This window comes from Micromys minutus (genome assembly GCF_963924665.1).
Source record: "Micromys minutus genome assembly, chromosome: 32".
NCBI classification, from domain to species: Eukaryota; Metazoa; Chordata; class Mammalia; order Rodentia; family Muridae; genus Micromys; species Micromys minutus.
Window position 1 is genome coordinate 5,644,667 of NC_137967.1, and position 18,011 is coordinate 5,662,677.

Sequence of the window (18,011 nt, forward strand, 5' to 3'; positions counted from 1 at the left end):
CCATGATGATGGTGATTTGGAGTGAGTTTAAAGCTTGCTTGGGGGGGGGGGGGGAGCGCTATCATTTTACAGAGACGCTCAGAAGCAGCTTAGCTTCTCCCTCTACAAGTATCTGCCTCCACTTACTATCCGTCTGCTACCAACAGTCGTTCCGGACACCAAACACCCGGGTTTTCTAGATGAAGGTCATAAAACTCACCCACCGAGTCACGCAGGTGAGAAGCAAAGCCGGAATTCATCTAACCCCGACCTCATCTAACCAGGGTCATACGTGGTGCTATAACACATTTCCAGACCTAGACAGTCCTCTCTTGTGCCCCTGGGCCACGTGAGACATACCGATAGATTTCTGCCGGAGCATAAGGCCAGGTCCGGGAGGCAGGAAAGAAGGCCGGTCATAACTTGGCTGGGAGCGGTGGTGAGGATCAAAGCTCGACTTTGGGGCAGCGGTTAGAGGGAGAGAGAAAAGAGAGCAAAGAGGAATCAGTCAGAGTTCTCCACACCGTGAAAGTTACTTTCTCCTCTGAGCTCTTTCATGGCAGAAACAAGGCATGGAGAAGCCAGCAAGCAATTCCTGGGAGGATTCTCTGGGGAGGTAGTCAGGAGAAAGAAAAGGAAAGCAGGCAGCTGAGCGGTCTCACTAAAGCCACCAGCAGTCAAGGCCTGTACCCAGGTCCCCCCCGACATTCTTCTGGCCTGTGGCAGCTGCCACTTCTCTGGCTTTCCGTTGCTTCCTCTCTCCTTCACTCCTTTCTGGTCTCTTTTCCAGACTTGGTGGAATCTTTCAAAAAGAAATCAGGGCTGGAGCGATTGCTCAGTCAGTGACATGCTTTGTCACACACTCAAGCATGAGTGTCCCATTTCTGATTCCCAGCAGCTGCAGCTCACGTCAGAGTTAAAGTGTGCGCGCGTGTGTGTTTGTGTGTGCGAGCGTGTGTGTGCGCGTACGTGTATGAGTGCACGTGTATGTGTGTGTTTGTGTTCTCGAGCTGGCGCCCATATGTCTCTGCTCACAGAGGCCAGAAGAGGGCACCAGAGCTAGAGTTGCAGATGTAGCTGGTGGGGGTGGGGGTAGGAGTCTGCTGGGCTACACAGGCCTGGGATCCAAACTCCCATCCTCATGGTAACACAGCAGACCCTCTTAGCAACAGAATCATCTTCTAGCCCCAGTTTCAACTCATTAAAGAAAAAAAGATGTCTGTCTCGCCATCCATGCTCTGTTCCGTCCACTCATCCTTCACACGCTCCTGTTCATCATCCATCTGTCCGTCTGATCTTGTGCCCATCACTCCGTCCATCTGTCTTTCACTCACCATTCCGTCTGTCTATCATTCCATCTACCCATCTTTTTTTTTTTCCCTGACCTTCCATTTATCCGTCACGCTGGCTGTGTTTGAATCCGGAGTGATGGTAACTCCACACAGAACATGAAGTGTGGACTGGTCCAGAGAGCCATGGCTGTCTGGGGATTTCAAGGCTTTCCAGGGTCTCAAGAGCCCTGCGGCTTCGTTGGCCTACCTGACTTAGCACTGTCTATTCCTGTGTTTGCCCCACTCCCCACTAAAAGGACTGTTCCACAGGTATGGGGTCCTGGCCGTAATGAAAGGCAGGCTGTAAGTGTATTAGGGGACATTAGGGAACAGAACATGAAGTTCAGTATAGTGACTTTTTAAAAAAGTTTTTTCTTTTTCTTTTTAAAGGTCTATTTATTTTATTTACATATGTGAGTCCACCGTCACTGTCTTCAAAGTACACCAGAAGAGGGCACCACATCCCATTACAGATGGCTGTGGGTCACCATGAGGTTGCAGGGATTTGAACTCAGGACCTCTGGAAGAGCAGTCAGTGCTCTAACCACTGAGCCAGCTCTCCAGACCCAGTGTAGTGACGTAACACCTGTCAGCTCAGAAGTGGAGAAGCTGAGGCAAGAGGATTACTGTGAGTTCCAGACTACCCTGGTCTACAAGTAAGCTCCAGGAAGTGTCATCTACTGCATGGGACCCTGTCTCAGAAAAACAACAAAACATGCAAGAGAACAAAACAAACAAAAGTCCAGCCCTAGAAGGACGGATACAGATACACCGTGGAGGGTGCGACAGGCCTCCAAGTGAACAAGGGACAGTTTAAGTGCCTGTTATCCCATTAGAGCAGCAAAGAGTATAAAAGTCAGGGAACAGGCTCCTCACAGGGATCAAGCGGATGGAGGAGGGGTTATGGCGATGGAGGAGGGGCCATGGCGATGGAGGAGGGGCCATGGCGATGGAGGAGGAGCCATGGCGATGGAGGAGGGGCCATGGCGATGGAGGAGGAGCCATGGCGATGGAGGAGGAGCCATGGCGATGGAGGAGGGGCTATGGCGATGGAGGAGGGGCCATGGTGATGGAGGAGGAGCCATGGCGATGGAGGAGTGGCCATGGCGATGGAGGAGTGGCCATGGCAATGGAGGAGGGGCTGTGATGATGGGGAGGGGCCGAGGTGATGTGGGAGGGGACATATGGTGGTGGTGGGGAACATAGTGGTGGGGGAGGGGTCAGGTCAGCAGACAAGAGGAGGCGGTAAAAGGGAGGGGCGAACATCACAGCAGAAAGATTAGTGTGAAAGAAGTGGTGTCAGAGTGTCTGGACCTGAATGAAGAAGGCTGAAGCAGTGAGAGTGTCAGAGAAGGCTGGGGAGATGGCTCAGTGGGTAAGTTCTGCAAGTATGAGGTTCTGAGTTCAAATCCCCAGAACCTACATGAAGATCCCATGCCTGTGATACTAGCACTGAGTGCATGAGTGTGAGGGGGAAGAGGTGGATTCCTAGCGCTTGACAGATAGATAGCTAATCTAGACAAAACTGGGGACAAGATAGTGGTGGAGGGACACACCTGTCCTGGTCTGGTTTCAGAAAGTATCAATCACACTTGCAGGCACCACAGCGAGACATGGTGCACACCACACATGTCATAAACCACATACGACACACACCATAAACCACACACACACACACAAACCTCATACTGCACACATACCACACACATACCATATGTCTCTGTTTTTGAGAGACTTCAACGAACAAGGTGTTGAATCGGCACCAAGGGCTGTCCCCTGGTTTTCATAGGCACGTGCATGTATGTGCACATACACTCTGCATACACCTGAGCACACACGTGTAAGAAAAGGGTTGGATGAGAGCTGAGGCTGTTGGAGGACAGTTGGGGAGCCATGCAGTTTCAGGAGTGGATCAGACTCCAAGGACAGTGCAGGGCTGAGATCAGAGGGCACAGGCACAGGCATGCACAGGAGACTCAGTTTGCTGAGAACCCTGTTCGACTGGAGCTGACCTCATTTGACCCTCCTGAGTGCTGCCAGCTTCAGCCGGTTTTACAGAGTGGGAAACATGCTGGGGATGAGGTAGCATAGTTGAAAACCACACAGGGAGAGAAAGCAGGATTTGAATACCCAGCCTGCTGCCAGACCTGTGTGCCCTCGTGGTTCCTGTCTCTGCCCATCTCATCTTCTCCACTCCTTTCTTTGTCCTAGATTCTCTCTCTTCCTCCCTCCCTCCTCTCCGCCCTCCATCCATTCCTTTCTCTTCCCCCCCTTTCCTGCCTCCTCTCTTCCGTTCTTTCATTTAAGAAATGCTCTGTGCTGTGTGTCAGGATAGCACAGTCGATGAGCAACAACCGTGGGCATTTTAGACGCCTAGAGAAACCAAGGCTGTCTGCAGGGCTCTCCACCAGCCAGAGAAACGGCCGCCAGATTGGGAACTTCAGGGTGGAGTGTGTGGTCCTGAGGGAATAGATGACACCTCTGTCCCCACACCAGGCAGTGGGAAACTTGGCCCTTTCTCCTTGGAAGCTATAAGCACCAGCTCTGCAGTGAGATTGGTGTCTGCATCTGCCTCAGAAATCGCGGCGATTTCCCGACCCCAATATTGCGGTAAGAACAAACCTGTTTTATCCTTTGGTTTTCTGAGACAGGGTCTCAGTCTGGGCTGGTCCTTAAACTCACGGAAATACTCCCTGCTTCGGTCTCTAGAATGCTTGGATTACAGGTGTGAGCCACCACTTCTGACTTCAAAATTCACTTAAAAATTCTTTTTGAATGCTGGGGATGTAACCCTTACATGGCTTACTTAACACCCGCCAGTGAGGGGCTGGGGGCGTGGCTCAGTGATAGAGCCCCTGCCTAGAATCCCCCAGTGAGGGCTCTGTGTGTGCGTGCACACGCGTGTGGTTTAGTAGAGAATCAATGCCTAGAATCTCCCAGGGAAGGAAGAGAAGTGTGGCTGAGCAATACAGTTTCTGACTAGACCAGTGAGTCTCAATTTTCCTGATGCAGTTCCTCACATTGTGGTGAGGCCCCTCCCCCCCATAAAATTATTTTCATTATTTAATTTGCTACTGTTGTGAATTGTTATATAAATATCTGATATGCAGGATAGTTGATGTGGGACCCCTGTGAGAACTGCTTAGAATCTCTCTAGTGATGGGCAGCGGTAGGGCCCCTGCCTAGAATCCCCCAGTGAAGGAGCTGGAGGCGTGTCGTGGTGGTAAAGTACACGGGACCCTATATTTTGGGTGTTTTAGTGTGACTGGCTCTTGTCTCTATCACAGCTTGTCTTTGTAAGCGACGCTCCTGCTCTCGATCTAAGCGAGAAGGCTGAGTTCAGTGAGTTCTGAAAAACTTAGTTACCGTGGTTGAGACTCTCATGGATAATCCCGAGAAAGCCCAAACGAATCTGTCAAACAGTTTCTGGACTCCCCAGAAGCCAAGGTCTGACCCTTAGAGTAAATGCCCCTTGGTCACCAGACTATAGGTGTGGCCTTAGCAGTCAGTGGGCAGAGGCTAAGGGAGATGCCAGGCAGTGGGTTACTTCCAAAGGTGACAGCTGGAGGGCAGAAGAGCCCACACAGTTCTGATGTGGGTGTGTTGGTGTCAAGGACCAGCAGGGCCCTAGCAGAAGAGCCCAGGCCTTCCTGAGTTTCACTGCCATGTCTGCAAGTGAGTTACCATTGCTGCATACCTCACAAGAAGATACTAAGGCAGGAACGAGCTAATCTGTGTGGAACGCAGTACCGGAAATATGTTGAACACTTGATACAGATCAGGCCTTTGCCTGTGAGAAAGGGCAGGTGGGAAGGACACACAGGCCATTGTGTGTGTGTGTGTGTGTGTGTGTGTGTGTGTGTGTGAGAGAGAGAGAGAGAGAGAGAGAGAGAGAGAGAGAGAGAGAGAGAAGAGGTGGAGGGGGGAGAAGAGAGAGGGATTCTCAGAATGGGGAGGAAAGAGAACTAGAGCTCAGAAATGCAGAAGACATTTGGGAGTCTTCACAGAAGTTCACTATCCCCTCAGTTTCCTTCCCACACCAGGTTACCTACCTCAGTGGCAAAGAATCCTTTGGGTCGGTGTTTGCCCAGGGATGCGAGACCACCAGGCCCAGGACTCTCACTGGCGCTGATGGTCTGCTGAGCAGCTGCCAAGATCTCATCCAGTTTGTCTGCAGGGGTGGGGGGGGGAGAGGATGGTCAGAGACTGTGAAAACGAAAAGTCGGCCTCACTAGAGACCTGCTTGCCTGGGGGGGGGGGTAAGATACAGAGTTCACGTGGTCCTATCTCTGTCTCTGTGTGGAGATGCCATCCCGGCAGGCGGGGCCCAGGAATGACAAAGCCCGGGAGAGTAGGTGGCATCGTGATGGTATGAAGTGCCTAGGGTTCCAGGGCCCTGAGTGCTGAGCTCACGGATGAATGAAGGGCACCGGGAAGGAGGAGGGCAGAAATGCATGCAGCGTCCCCAGAGGCTGTCCGGTGGGCGGATCGGGGCATCAGGGAGCCATGCTGTGGCTTCTTACTGAGTGCCATCTGATACACAGTCCGCTTTTTCTCCATGCTGGGCACTGCGGCAGGCTGTTGCTCATATTCTGTGGGCAAAGGGGAGGGATGAAGCTCAAGGGTACCCCTGCAGTGGGCGTGGCCAGCAGGTGTGGGCCAGCGCGAGGTGGGGGCAGTGAGGGACCGGGGTCGAGGGAAGGGTAAATCCGCCGCTGGGGTTGGGAGACTGGGACCCTCCCGCCAGACCTGAACCCACTCACCCATTTTCTTCTTCCAGGGGGAGACTAGCCCGGGGGTAGACAGCAGAGGAGCCAAGAGTTAGGACATCAGGGGGACGTGAGGGAACCCGTCTTTGGAATACCCACCTCCCTAGGGACCCAGGGTGTGGAGTGGTCAGTCACCTGCCCAACTGACCCCAGGTCAGGGGAAAATGAGACCCGCCCCAGGTCATGAGACTGTGCCTGCGAGGAGCAGCTAACCTTCCTCTGTTGGTTGAGGAGAGGACAGTAGAAAGAGGAGGAGGGGCCAGTAGAAAAAAGAGGAGGAGGGGCTAGTAGAAGAAGGGGAGGGGCCAGTAGAAAGAAGAGGAGGGGCCAGTAGAAAGAGGAGGAGGGGCCAATAGAAAGAGGATGAAGGGACAAAAGAGGAGAGAGGCCCATGGTAGAAGGACACATACAGACCACCCAGAGACCCAGGACAGAGAAACAGAGATACAAGAGGGCAGAGAGGAGACTCTCCAAAACTTCCCAGTTACACACAAGCAGGCCACAGAATTTGGTCCAAGGACATGGGGGAGGGGCGGGACAGGAGGAGGACAAGGACCCCTCGTGACTAACAACACTGACAAAGTCAAGGGTGGTCCAGCCCCTTGCCCCTGGCCGCCCCTGACCCTCGGCCGGCCCCACAGGCTCACCCATTTCCTCCAGCTCTGAGGTCATAGACTTGGAACGCAGGGAGATGGCTGGGGGCGGGAGCCGCTTAGCCTGCTGGGATGCTGGAAAGGTGGGGTGGGTGGGAGGTGTCAGTGTTGCAGGGAGGGGACCCCTCGACACCCACTCCTTTCACTGTGCTTCCAGAACTCTGAGAACAGCACCCCAGCATGCTGAGCCCTCTCTGCCTCAGTTTCTCCCCAGAAAGGTTCTGAACAGGCAGGCCTTGAGGGGAAAGGAGGGCCTGGTGGGAATTTGAAGAGTAGCCCCAAGAGTCTTAATTCGGTGGCATTGGGATACCCCAGGCCTGGCTCCACAGATGGCTGGAGAAGCTCCCTTATTTTAAGACCAAGTCTCCTGTAGCCTAGGCTAGCTCAAACTTACTAAGAAGCTCAGGATGATCTTGGACTTCTGATCCTCCTCCTGCCTCTACCTAGATGGTAGGACTGCAGGTGTCACCAACATGCCCTTTTCTGCAGTTCTGCGGATGGGACCCAGGCTCTGTGTGTGCCAGGCCAGTGCTCTACTGACTGAGCTGAGGCCAAAGCTGTGAAGAAGTACCTTTCTTGTGGACAGCCTCGTCCATGTCTGGATGTCTGGTCACCATCACCACCTTGACCATCAGTGTGTTCCCTCCCTGTCGGATCATGTTGACCACCTGACGGTGGCCAACCTTCACCACATTCTGTCCGTTCACCTGTGTCATGAAGGAAGAACAGGTGACTTTTAGCTCTGGAGTCCCTGGCAGTTCTACCCCAGTTTCTCTCCTCCATGGTTCTCTGTAATCCCCACATCCCCGGGGCCGGTCTAGCCTGTGCACACCCAGTCACCTCCACACCCCTTCATGTCCTTGTATTGCATATGTTGGGGGACAGTTCCGTGATGCTTTTTAAAAATGGGTATCTTTGGGTACAGTTATACTTTGTAGCCCAGGCTGGCCTGAACTCACTAGGTAGCCCTGGCTGGTCTTGAACTAGTGGTGGCGGCTGTGGTCCTGGAATGACAGGTGTGAGCCGCCGTACCCAGCCTGAGCACCTTTCAAGGGTCTAGGAAGAATGGCTGGACAGGTGTGGGTGACCCCATAGACCGGTTGGGGTGCCCAGGAATGACACACAGCTTGTGCACTCAGGGGGTTGTCAGCAGGGGCCCCAGGAGGACAGTGTGGCCGGGGGCTCACCTCGATGAGGAAGTCTCCCATCCGTAGTCCGGCCCGCCATGCCACGCCACCCTCGTCCACAGACTCGAGGTACTGCAGCGCCGGGAAGGCCGGGGTGGGGGTGAATTCCTCGATGGGGGTCTGCGCTGCAGACGGGGAGGAGCCGGCGGGGTCGGAGGGGAGGGGGTGGAGAGGCCGAGCAGGGGATGGGGCTCAGACCCAAGTCACAGAGGACTCACTGGAGCTGAGGGACCAGCACCCCAGGGTGGGGCAATGGGTGGGCTTTAGGGTGTACGTGGGGTCCCTTCTTTTTCCATCCTCCCTACCCAGGCTTGGGTCAGAGGCTCTTCCATCCCCTCCCTGGCCAGCACTCACCCTTGGCCCCCCGGAGCACGAACCCGAACCCCTCACTGTCCTTCTTCTGCAGTAAGACTGTCTTCTCCTTGATGATGTAATCACTGGCATGAGGCAGGAGGGGGTGGGGGTGGAGAAGGGCTCATGAGGCACAGAGTTGGTGCTCCACCCCATCACGGGGCACCCCAGCCCCTGCTTAGAGACCATTCACTGCAGTTCCTCACCCCAACCAGTCTGCACTTATGTTCAAGACGCCCCCTCAAAGCCCGGGGTGCTGTTGTTTCCACCCACTCCTTCCTCATTCACCCTTCCGTGAATCCATCCACCCATCCATTCAGCAGAGCTGTTACTGAGCCCACGGTGCACCAGGCACCCAGTGGGGTGGGCAGAAGAGGCTCTGAATTACCACAGCCCTGCTTGAGTCCTGCCTGGCAGTTTCTTGCCTGTGACCTTGAACCTATGATTTTAACCTTTTGGGCTTCAGTCTCCAAGTCTATCATGGGGGTGGGGGGTGCCTAAAGAACTGTAGGGGAGGTGAGAACGCTACACGCTACAGTGCCTGTGTGTGGCACCACACTCGCCGGGTTTAGCAACACAGAGCCTATCTCATGTCTCTAAGCCAAGGTACTAAGTCAAGAAAGCAAATGTACTAACACATCCCATTCCTTTACTAAAGGAACATTCCAGAAGCAAAACCAACCAAAAGAATGTTTACATTATCCTGTTTGGAATGACTGCTAGTTGCACATGACTATTTTTTATCAACATTCATCAAGATTAAATTTAAAGGGTCAGTTATGATGGCCACACGCTGTTCCTAATGACGGTGCTGACACAGGACATTCCTGTCGCTTATAAAAAGTTCCGGTGGACTGCTGACTGCAGACTCCCTTGATAAGTCTCAAGTGACAAGTGTCTGTCACACACCGATAACCAGTCCTGTTGATGTGACCCTGTCATCCCAGCTACTGGATGGAGGGAGTGTGGCCAAAAGTTCAAGATCAGCCTTGAGCAACTTAGGGAGGTTCTGTCTCAAAAATAATGCGAAAAGAGAGCTAGGGACGGCTCAGCAGTAAGGGATTGGGGGCACAACTCAGTGCTAGAGCACCTGCCTCGAATCCCCAAGAGAGGGGCTGGGCTGGGGATTGATGGTAGAACCCCTGTCTAGCAAGCACTAAGGCCCTAGGTTCCATCTCTAGCACTGGGAAAAATCAAGCACCAATGCCCCCCGAATATGGTGTAAGTTCTAGTGTCCAAGGCCTCCCCGGCCCATTCAGCAGGACATAGACACAGGGGAAGCTGGCAACCCCTCCCCCCACCGCACCCATATCTGTGCTTGCTCTGGCTCCTTGCAGCGCAGCCTCAGATCCTGGATCACCTTTCTACCCCCTCCTTAAGCTACAGCCATTCCATGGTCCCTCCCAATAAGGACAGGGACGCCTCAACTGCTCTACTTCAAGCCAGTTCCTTTCAGAATACCCCGGAACACTCGGTGTCCCCAGAACCAAATCCACCATGGCAGCAGTCTCTGGTAGCATCTAGAACCCAGGGCTGGTGCCCTGCACACTCTGTGCAGCAGCAGTGCTCAGACACCCCTCCCCACCACCAAGTCCCGGTTAGATTGTATGGCTCTAAGCTACTCCAATAATACCCATGCAGGCTCCCCCAATTACCCACCCCCACATATTCAGCTAACAGCCTTCCACAAGTACTCCAGATATTTCAGTGACACCTCCACACATCCCAATGTGCCCTGATCCTGACTCCCCAGCCCCCCCTTTGATATCTGTGTATTCCCATCACACGCCCTCTGAGCACCTCCCAGCACACGGGGGATAACACCTAATTGTGTGCCTATTGCATTCTGGTGCCTCCATCAATGTCTGTGTAAGCTCCCATGACCCCCCACAGCTTCCAGGGTAAAACCCAGTGAGTGTTCTGCACAAGCCTGGGTGCTGCCTCCTTCCTGGTCGTACTTAATGAGCGCCACATCGTGCATGTACACAGAGGAATGCTCCAGCCTCTGCGCTTATCCAGAGGCCAGTAAACCTGTCCACAGGTTTCCACCTTCTCTTCCACAGCCCTCCCCCCAGTAGCCCCCAGCAGTCTTTGCAGCTACGTGGTGAAGCCAATGTTGGAAGAAGACTGAAGGGCTGAAGAAAGGAAGGGTGAGGGCAGATGGGAGGAACGGGCCTAAGGAGGCTGGAGGGAAGGATGAGGTGGAAGGTGAGTCTCGGAGGATGTTAGGAGGGCAGGGCAGCTTGGCTCTAACTGTGGATTCTGGGGTAGCCTCGTCCCAACACACGGTGAGAAACTCTTATAAGCCTTTATGTCCTTACTACTCTGACACATTCTTCATACTCCCAAGAGCCTTCCCAGGAGGCCACAGTGCCCTTCAGGCTCCCCCTCTGCACCCCACTAAGTCAAAGTCACCTTCAACCATTCATGCCTGCCTGCCACTGCCACCCTTACCTTCCCCATGTTCTGAAATCCCTCCCTCCCTCCCCCCTCCTTCCCTCTCTCCCTCCCCCTCCTCCCCCCTCCCTCCAGCCCAGGCTGGTCTACTCCTTACAGTTCTCTTGATCCAGCCTCCCTAGTGTTGGGGTGATGGATGTGAGCCACCGTGTCAAACTCTGCAATCTCCTTCGGCCCCAGCTCTACACTCAAGCCCTCTCCCAAGAATCTTGTCCTCAGATGCAAGCCTCTCCTTCCATATGCTGAGGCCAACAAGAGCTTGCTGCTACCCTGGCAGCATTGTGAGCCCTTCACAACAGTCTCCCTGGGTTATTTCCCTCCTCAGAGCCAGTCCAGGAAGAAGACATAAATACCACCCATTCCCATTTTGCAGGTAAGTAAGTCAGGGACAGAAAGATTAAGAAACTCCCCAGACACACAGTATGGCTTCCCAGACACACAGTATGGCTTCATGTTTGTTTTTCAGCTCACCATGAAGCTCTGGCTGTCCTGGAACTCACTATGTAGACAAGACCCAGCCTCAAACGCACAACTGCCCTCCTCTGCCTCCCTGTCTGCCTCTGCCTCCTGAGTGCTGAAATCCAAGGCATGCACTGTTATGCTCAGCTGATCAATAACATTCTTTAACACCCAAGAAAATATCTGGGCAACTAACGTTCCGATTCCTTTCGTGTCACACCACCCAAATACCTCAGACACACGGTTTACCCCGAAGTTCGGCAGGGGACCCCTGTGCTGGTTAGTCTCATGTCAACCTGACAAACAAGAGCTATCTGAAAGGAAGGAACCTTGCCTTTCATAATTACTTATTGATGGGGGGAGGGTCCGGCCTCTGGTGTGTGTGTGGGCATCCCTGAGCTGAACAAGGCATGTGGAGCAAGTCAGTAAGCAGTACCCCTCCATGGTGAACACAAGGAACCCATGAGGATCCGTGCAATGCCAATTCATATTAGACTCATTACAGCAGTCCTGGATGGGACTGTGAGTGTGCCCATCTTTAATGCTAGGTTAACTGAGGCGCAGAGCAAGGCCTTACACAGCTAGAACTGCCAAAACCACAAGCTGGGTGGTCCCCAGTAGCACCAGCCCCCCATCACTGCAGGACCCCCTCATATGGCCCCCAGCATGCTGCAGAAGTGTCATGTCCCATAACTGACACTCTGTAGCCCCTGCCAGATGTGTTACTCCTGCCCCGAATGTCCCACTTGCTCTCTGGCTTCTCAGCTTCCTGAGGATGCCTCCATCCTTTTTCCCTCTGAGACACCTCCCTGTGCTACCTCTCACTGCACACCTTCCTGTATCCCCGTGTCTCCCCCAAACCATCCCACAAGTCAGCCAGTCTGAGGGTGCCCTTAGGATACACCAGACCACCCCTGCGCCCAGTAGTCCCTTCTTCTAAGTGACCTCTTCTTACGCCTGCCACCTCCTCACCCCTGCCTGCCTCCTCTCCGAAATTCCTGGCCCTCAGCCATTCTCTTGTCTCCTGTACAGAGAAGCTCATGGTGTCCCCCGATAACACCCACGTTCCTTTCACACCGCCTGCCCACTACGGAAAGCTCTTTCTCCTTTGGGGATGCGAAGCTTGCCCTGCGGACCATGCTGGTTTTCCTAGCAGCCTCTTCCGCTCACATTCCTCCACATTCCTCGCATACACCAGGCTGTGGTGCCGGCTGGGTCCCCGCCCCCCAATCCTCTTCCTACTGCCTGCCTTTCCATTCTCACCCCAGCACCTTTCTTGGCACCCAACAACCGCAAACGCCATTACCCAACCCCTCTCCAGCACCCACGCGTCCCATTTCCCCTCTATCCAGCAACCCCCTTTGCACCACCACCCCCGCTCCCTCTGAGTCCACTCACAGCACCACCATTCGCGGTGCGGACTACCTGCCCATGAGGAGCTGGCACCACGTCCTTCCCCAGGCCATCCCGCCGTGTCCCAGAGAAGGTCTCCAGGGCTTGCCGGTTCCCTCATGGAGACTGCGGCGCGACCGCTCCCCACCCCCACCCCAGGTCCCTCTTGCCCACTCAGGATGCCACAGCCTGGAGCCGGCTGCCATCCACAGTGCATTCTCCGGTCCTCGTTCCCTCCCTGTGTTCCCATCTCGGCGGGCCTCTCCGCGGCCTGCACAGGGCCCCCGCATGCAAGAAAGCCAGCCCCTGTCCCCATGCTGAGAACAGCACACAGGCAGGTGCCAGAGCCCCATGCAGAAGCTTGGCGAGGTTCAGCCCACGTGCCCCCATCCCCGCAGAGGGCAGAACCTCGGGGTCCAGGGTCGATCCTCCCCATGCACAGACTCCTGGGGAGGGCACGGAACAGGGCACACGGGGACAGAAACACAGAGCAAACTGGGGTGGGGGGAGGGGAAGAGGGGGCAGGCCAGGCCTAGGAGACTGGGTCTTGGGAAACAGCCGCAGTCTCTGGGACAGATGCACTCTATCACACACGTGTGCGCGCACGCACACAGACACACACAAGCGCACATACGCGCACAGTCCCCAGACAGCCTCGTTATGGCTCCAAATCACACAGAGACAGACACCCCCACGCAGGGACACACAGATGGACATAAGTGGGGGGTGGGCTGGGAGCCCACAGCCTCCCCATCTCTGTCTGTCTCTCACACACGCAGGCGGTCACACGCACACACATCATTGACACACGCACAGCCGCACAGTGACACGCAGCGGAAAAAGAGGAGGGGAGGGAAGGCTGGGGGCGGGATGCCTGTGTGATGGAGGTGTGTGTGTGGTGGGACAGACTGTGAATGGGAGACAGGGGTATGAATGGGGGGACTTGCTGGTTCTAGGAAGAGGGGCGGGGATGCGGAGGATTGGAGAGATAGGGGGCCTGGGGTATCTATTCGGGGGGCCCTGGGGAAGTACTCCTTAGAGTTAGGGGTGCCAGAAAGGGCAAGAGTGGGTTGCAGAGTATAGCTGGAGTGGGGTCCTTTCGTGGGGGTTCGAGGGGAGACAAAAGTCTTGGTGAATAGCAAAGAAGGCCCTGGAGCAGCTTCTGAAGCACAGGAAGGAGGGAGGTGGAAGAGAGCCGGGTTGCTGAGCTGCTGAGAGAGGGTCTGGAAGGGCTCGGGCCTAGGGAAGGGATGCTATGAGGAGGACACTGGACAGGTCTGGGGAGCCCAAAGTGCACGGAGGGTCGTGCCGGGGACGAGCGGGCGGTGCGCCGTTACCTGTAAATGTACCAGACGCTGCGCCTCCGGGGCCCCAGCGCGGGCCAGCTGGAGGATAGCGCAGGGGGCGGCTGGGGCAGGGCGCCCCCGCCGGGGCCACCCCCGACCGCAGACAAAGCCATCGCCACCGCGGCCCCGGCCCCGGCCCGGGTCCCGATCCGGGCCGCCCCCGCCACCACCGCGGCCGCCGTCGCCGCCGCCGCCGCGTCCCCGCTCGGCTGAACCCCCGTGTCCGGGCCCCCAGGCCCCGCCTCATGCTGACCCGCGCCGGGAGGGGGGAGGGGCCGGGGGAGGGGGCGCGCACCCCCCCTCGGGAGGGCGGGCAGCCCCGGGGGGCTCACATGCCGTGGGGGGCGCGCGGGGGACAGCGCATGGCTGAGGCTCCAGCACCGCGGACAGCTCCAGAGGAGGCAGCGGCCCCGCGTTAACCCCTTGGCGTCCTGCGCCGGGCAGCCGGACGGAGGGGGGACGGGCGGGGGAGGGTAACGCGGGGGCCCCTTTGGCGGGAGGAGGGAGAGGGGCAAGGCTTGGGGAGGGGGAGGGAGTCACTTCCGGTCTGTCCCCCCCCATCCTTACTCCCCCCCTTTCTAGAGTCCTCTCCGCGCAGGTGCAGAGAGAGCGCGAGCCAGAGAGCGGGAGCGCGGGGAGAAGGACGCAGCGCCACACATCACATAAGATGGCACGCCATCGCGTGCGGGGACGCGCAGACAGACAGAAGCACACTTTCAGGACAAGGGACACCCAAGGGTGAGAGAGTTAGACCCCTCCCCGAGAGGGCAAAGAGCCTACCCTCAGCGCAGACAGACACACAGCTCATCCCCCAAAATAGTAGGGAAAGGCAGGGTGCAGGGGTGGGGTAGAGTGGGAGGGAGCCAAGACATTCAACTGGGACCCAGAACACTAAAACAGAGAGTAGAGAGGGGACACATATACCACAAGTCGTTAGGGAGCCGTGGACCCCCACCGCATTCCTAAAGCAGGAGTGTGGTGGCATGGGGTAGGAACACAAGCAAACATGGCTCAGCTCCAGCTGTGATGCTAGGGACTAACAATGAGATGCAAGCAAGGTATGAGCAGGCAAGCCAGGTCGCTGCGGACAGGGTTAGGTAGGGCAGAGGGAAGAAGGTTCGACTGAATGGGCTTCTAATGCGCTTGGATAGACCTCAGCACCAGGAGTGGGGGGCAGGGAGAACAGAAAGCTAAACAGGGTAGTAATAAGGAAAGGAGGCTGGAGCTTGGGGTTGAAGAGACCCCTCCCTACTCAGTCTTTTGAGAGAATGATACCTCCTCAAGACCAGGCAGACCCAGGTGAGAACCCCCAGAGAGAGGCTGACTTGGGGTAGAGGGAGTCTCAGTACTCACCCAGGGCCCAGAGCCAGAGACAGATCCGGTGAACAGGCACAAGATTCGCCTCAGACCCTGGGGCACAGGGTGGCTGGCACCCAAGCCCCACCCTGTCAACCAGCCATTCTTTTCTCCTCCCTCAACCCAGACCTTTCCCCCACTGGCCAGAACACAGACACAGGTTTGGATACATTTAATGGAGGGATACCGTGAACAGGAAGACCCTTCCCTGGATTGGGGTGGGATGGGGTGGCAGAGGAGGGTGTCATATGAGACTTGGATTATGACATTCCTTCCCCCAGAGCACAGCCCTCTGGCCCTGGTTTCATCCCCTCCTCTGCCCTTCCCTCCCTCAGCATTCCAGGTTCTGAATTCCAGACCAATCACAGAGGAGAAGACATACGCACACGGGGGTGGGGAGCACCAAAGAACACGCAGTGACACGGGGTGTGTAGAGAGATCTGTCACCTGTTCACGTGTGAGCAGACACATGGACATCTCTGGCAGTGCTCGCCCAGTCAGAGAGGCACACATGTTGCAAAGCCAGCCGCGCAGTCAACACGGACACAAATGCACCCATATGCGGCACACAGCCTTCCTTAGGGTTATTTACAGTGATCCAATTATGGGCCTTCTGCCCATACATGCACGCGGATGTGTCATGCATGCTGGTATAGACACGTCCACACGCTGGGACACCTCGACTCTGGTCATGCACACATACACATTCTCATCCCTCAGGTACAAGCACCCCATCCTGGCCCCATACCCACCCTACCCCTCCCCTCTCACCTCCCTGAGTCAATCCCATCGATCAGACTTCAGAAGCAAGTCAGCCAGCAGCCAAGGAGGGGACAGGTGTCAGTGTGCCCCTCTCTCTGTCCCCACCCACAGGGTCCTGTTGGTTCCACCTGCCCCACCCCCCTTGGTATGACATATAGGATGTACATATGTCCAACAGTATGAGACTGCACACAGACAGGGAAGCAGGAAGGAGACCAGGGCTTCTAAGTAGCCCACACACAAGAACCCAGGGCCCCAGACACACCCGACCCACTTTAGATGGTCTCGGTGGCTGTCAGAGGCAGATTTGAGATTGGGCTGTTATGTTAGCAGAATTCTGCCTTCCCCCAGCTTTCAAGTAGACCAAGAAGAAAAACGGGTTTAAAGTGTGCAGCGTGGAGGGGTCTGGGAGAGGTGGGGCACCTAAGGGTGTGAGGACATTTACCTTGGGGCATCGAAGCTGTCGTAGGAGCCCACTGTGTAATGTCTGAAGAGTCTCTTTGCCTTGTCACTACGGCTCTCTGCGGGGACATAAAGCCGTGGCACCGTGCTTTGTAAACAGCAGGCTCAAGCCTACTCCCAGACTTCTGCACCCCAGTCCCTTCAGGTGGTGCGGGAGGGATAGGAAGATTGTAAGGTGTGATGGGGAAGGGTCCTTGTTACCTTGTCTTCCCTCCTGGGAACGGTTTGCCACCTCCTCTAAGCAGTCAGAAGGGAACCAGCCAACTCGACCTTTGACCTGGCCTTCCCAGAAGCCTCCTTCCCCGATGCTGAGCACTGGATAAAACGGTGGGAATAGGGAAATGTTTTAAGCTGTCTTTTTTTTTTTCTTTTTCTTCTCCCCCCCACCTCCTCTTTTTTTTTTTTTTTTTTTCTTCCTCCTCCCCTGCCCCACTATATTTCTGAGACAAGTTCACACGTATTCTAGGTTGGCCTCAAGTTCACTTATAGCTCACCATGACCTTGCACTTTGGGTCTACCTTCTTTCACCTCATCAGTGCTAGGGTAACAGTATGTACCCCATACCCAGTTTATATGGTGCTGGGATCGAACCCAGGGCTTTGTGTGTGCTAGCTACGCCCTCTAACAACCAAACTCCAGGCCCTTCTTGAAGCTTCTAGGCTTCTCTTCTGCTCCCAACACACTTGGTGCACACTGTCCCGTAATCCCAACATCCAAAGATATCCTTAAGATATATTTGAAGTATGAGGGCTGAAGAGACGGCTCGGCAATTAAGAGCACTGACTGCTTCTCCAGAGGTTCTGGATTTGATTCCCAGCAAACACGTGGTGGCTCACAACTGTCTGTAACTCCAGTTCCAGGAGCTTACAAGTGACACATAAACACAGGCAAAAGGTTCACACACACACACACACACACACACACACACACACACACACACACACACAAACAAACAACTTAAAAAAAAATATCTGGTACAGGATTTGTGTGTGTGATTTCAAGGCCAGCCTGGGCTATATCAGAAGACCCTAACAAAAATCAGAACAAAAACTTAGGGTAGGAAATAGTGAGGTGACTCAGTGAGTGAGGATGCTTACTGCACAGCAGTAAGGAGCAGAGTTTGGATGCCAGCAGCTATGCTCGACAAACAAACCAACAACCCCTAAAAAAACAAAACAAAAGAAGCCAAACAAACAAACTAACCCAAAAAAACCAACCAATCGAACAACAGCAAAAACCCTGAAAGTGTCCACATGGGGCTTTAACACTGCTGATAGGAAACAGGAGCATCGCTGGGGTTTACCGACCACCAACCTAGCCCAGTGAGAGACCCTGTCTTAAGGGAATAGGTCATAGCATGAGTTGGTAGCACACCCAGAGCCCTCTGAATTTGTGCACCTGTACAAAAGTGTGCATAGGTCACACTCAAAACCCCAAACAAAACAAAGCTCTTGTGGTGGTACGCATCTATACCCCCAGGCGCGGAGGCAGAGGGATGAGGACTTTA

The 18,011-nt window shown here is 55.1% G+C and overlaps 1 protein-coding gene across 2 annotated transcripts in view; it reads right to left on the reverse strand.

The window, feature by feature from the left end:
• SHANK1 (SH3 and multiple ankyrin repeat domains 1) overlaps positions 1-18,011 on the reverse strand; it is a gene marked incomplete at both ends in the record, with an annotated part of 44,794 nt that overhangs the window by 6,257 nt on the left and 20,526 nt on the right. The window contains 11 exons of one of the 2 annotated variants that reach the window (XM_080908596.1): positions 340-436; positions 5,363-5,481; positions 5,834-5,902; positions 6,074-6,097; positions 6,727-6,807; positions 7,304-7,439; positions 7,920-8,044; positions 8,274-8,356; positions 16,052-16,078; positions 16,488-16,563; positions 16,706-16,819. In XM_080908596.1, coding sequence (XP_080764722.1) covers positions 340-436; positions 5,363-5,481; positions 5,834-5,902; positions 6,074-6,097; positions 6,727-6,807; positions 7,304-7,439; positions 7,920-8,044; positions 8,274-8,356; positions 16,052-16,078; positions 16,488-16,563; positions 16,706-16,819 — 951 coding nt within the window. The remainder of the gene's footprint in view (positions 1-339; positions 437-5,362; positions 5,482-5,833; positions 5,903-6,073; positions 6,098-6,726; positions 6,808-7,303; positions 7,440-7,919; positions 8,045-8,273; positions 8,357-16,051; positions 16,079-16,487; positions 16,564-16,705; positions 16,820-18,011) is intronic. The other variant, XM_080908597.1, reaches the window with a different exon arrangement.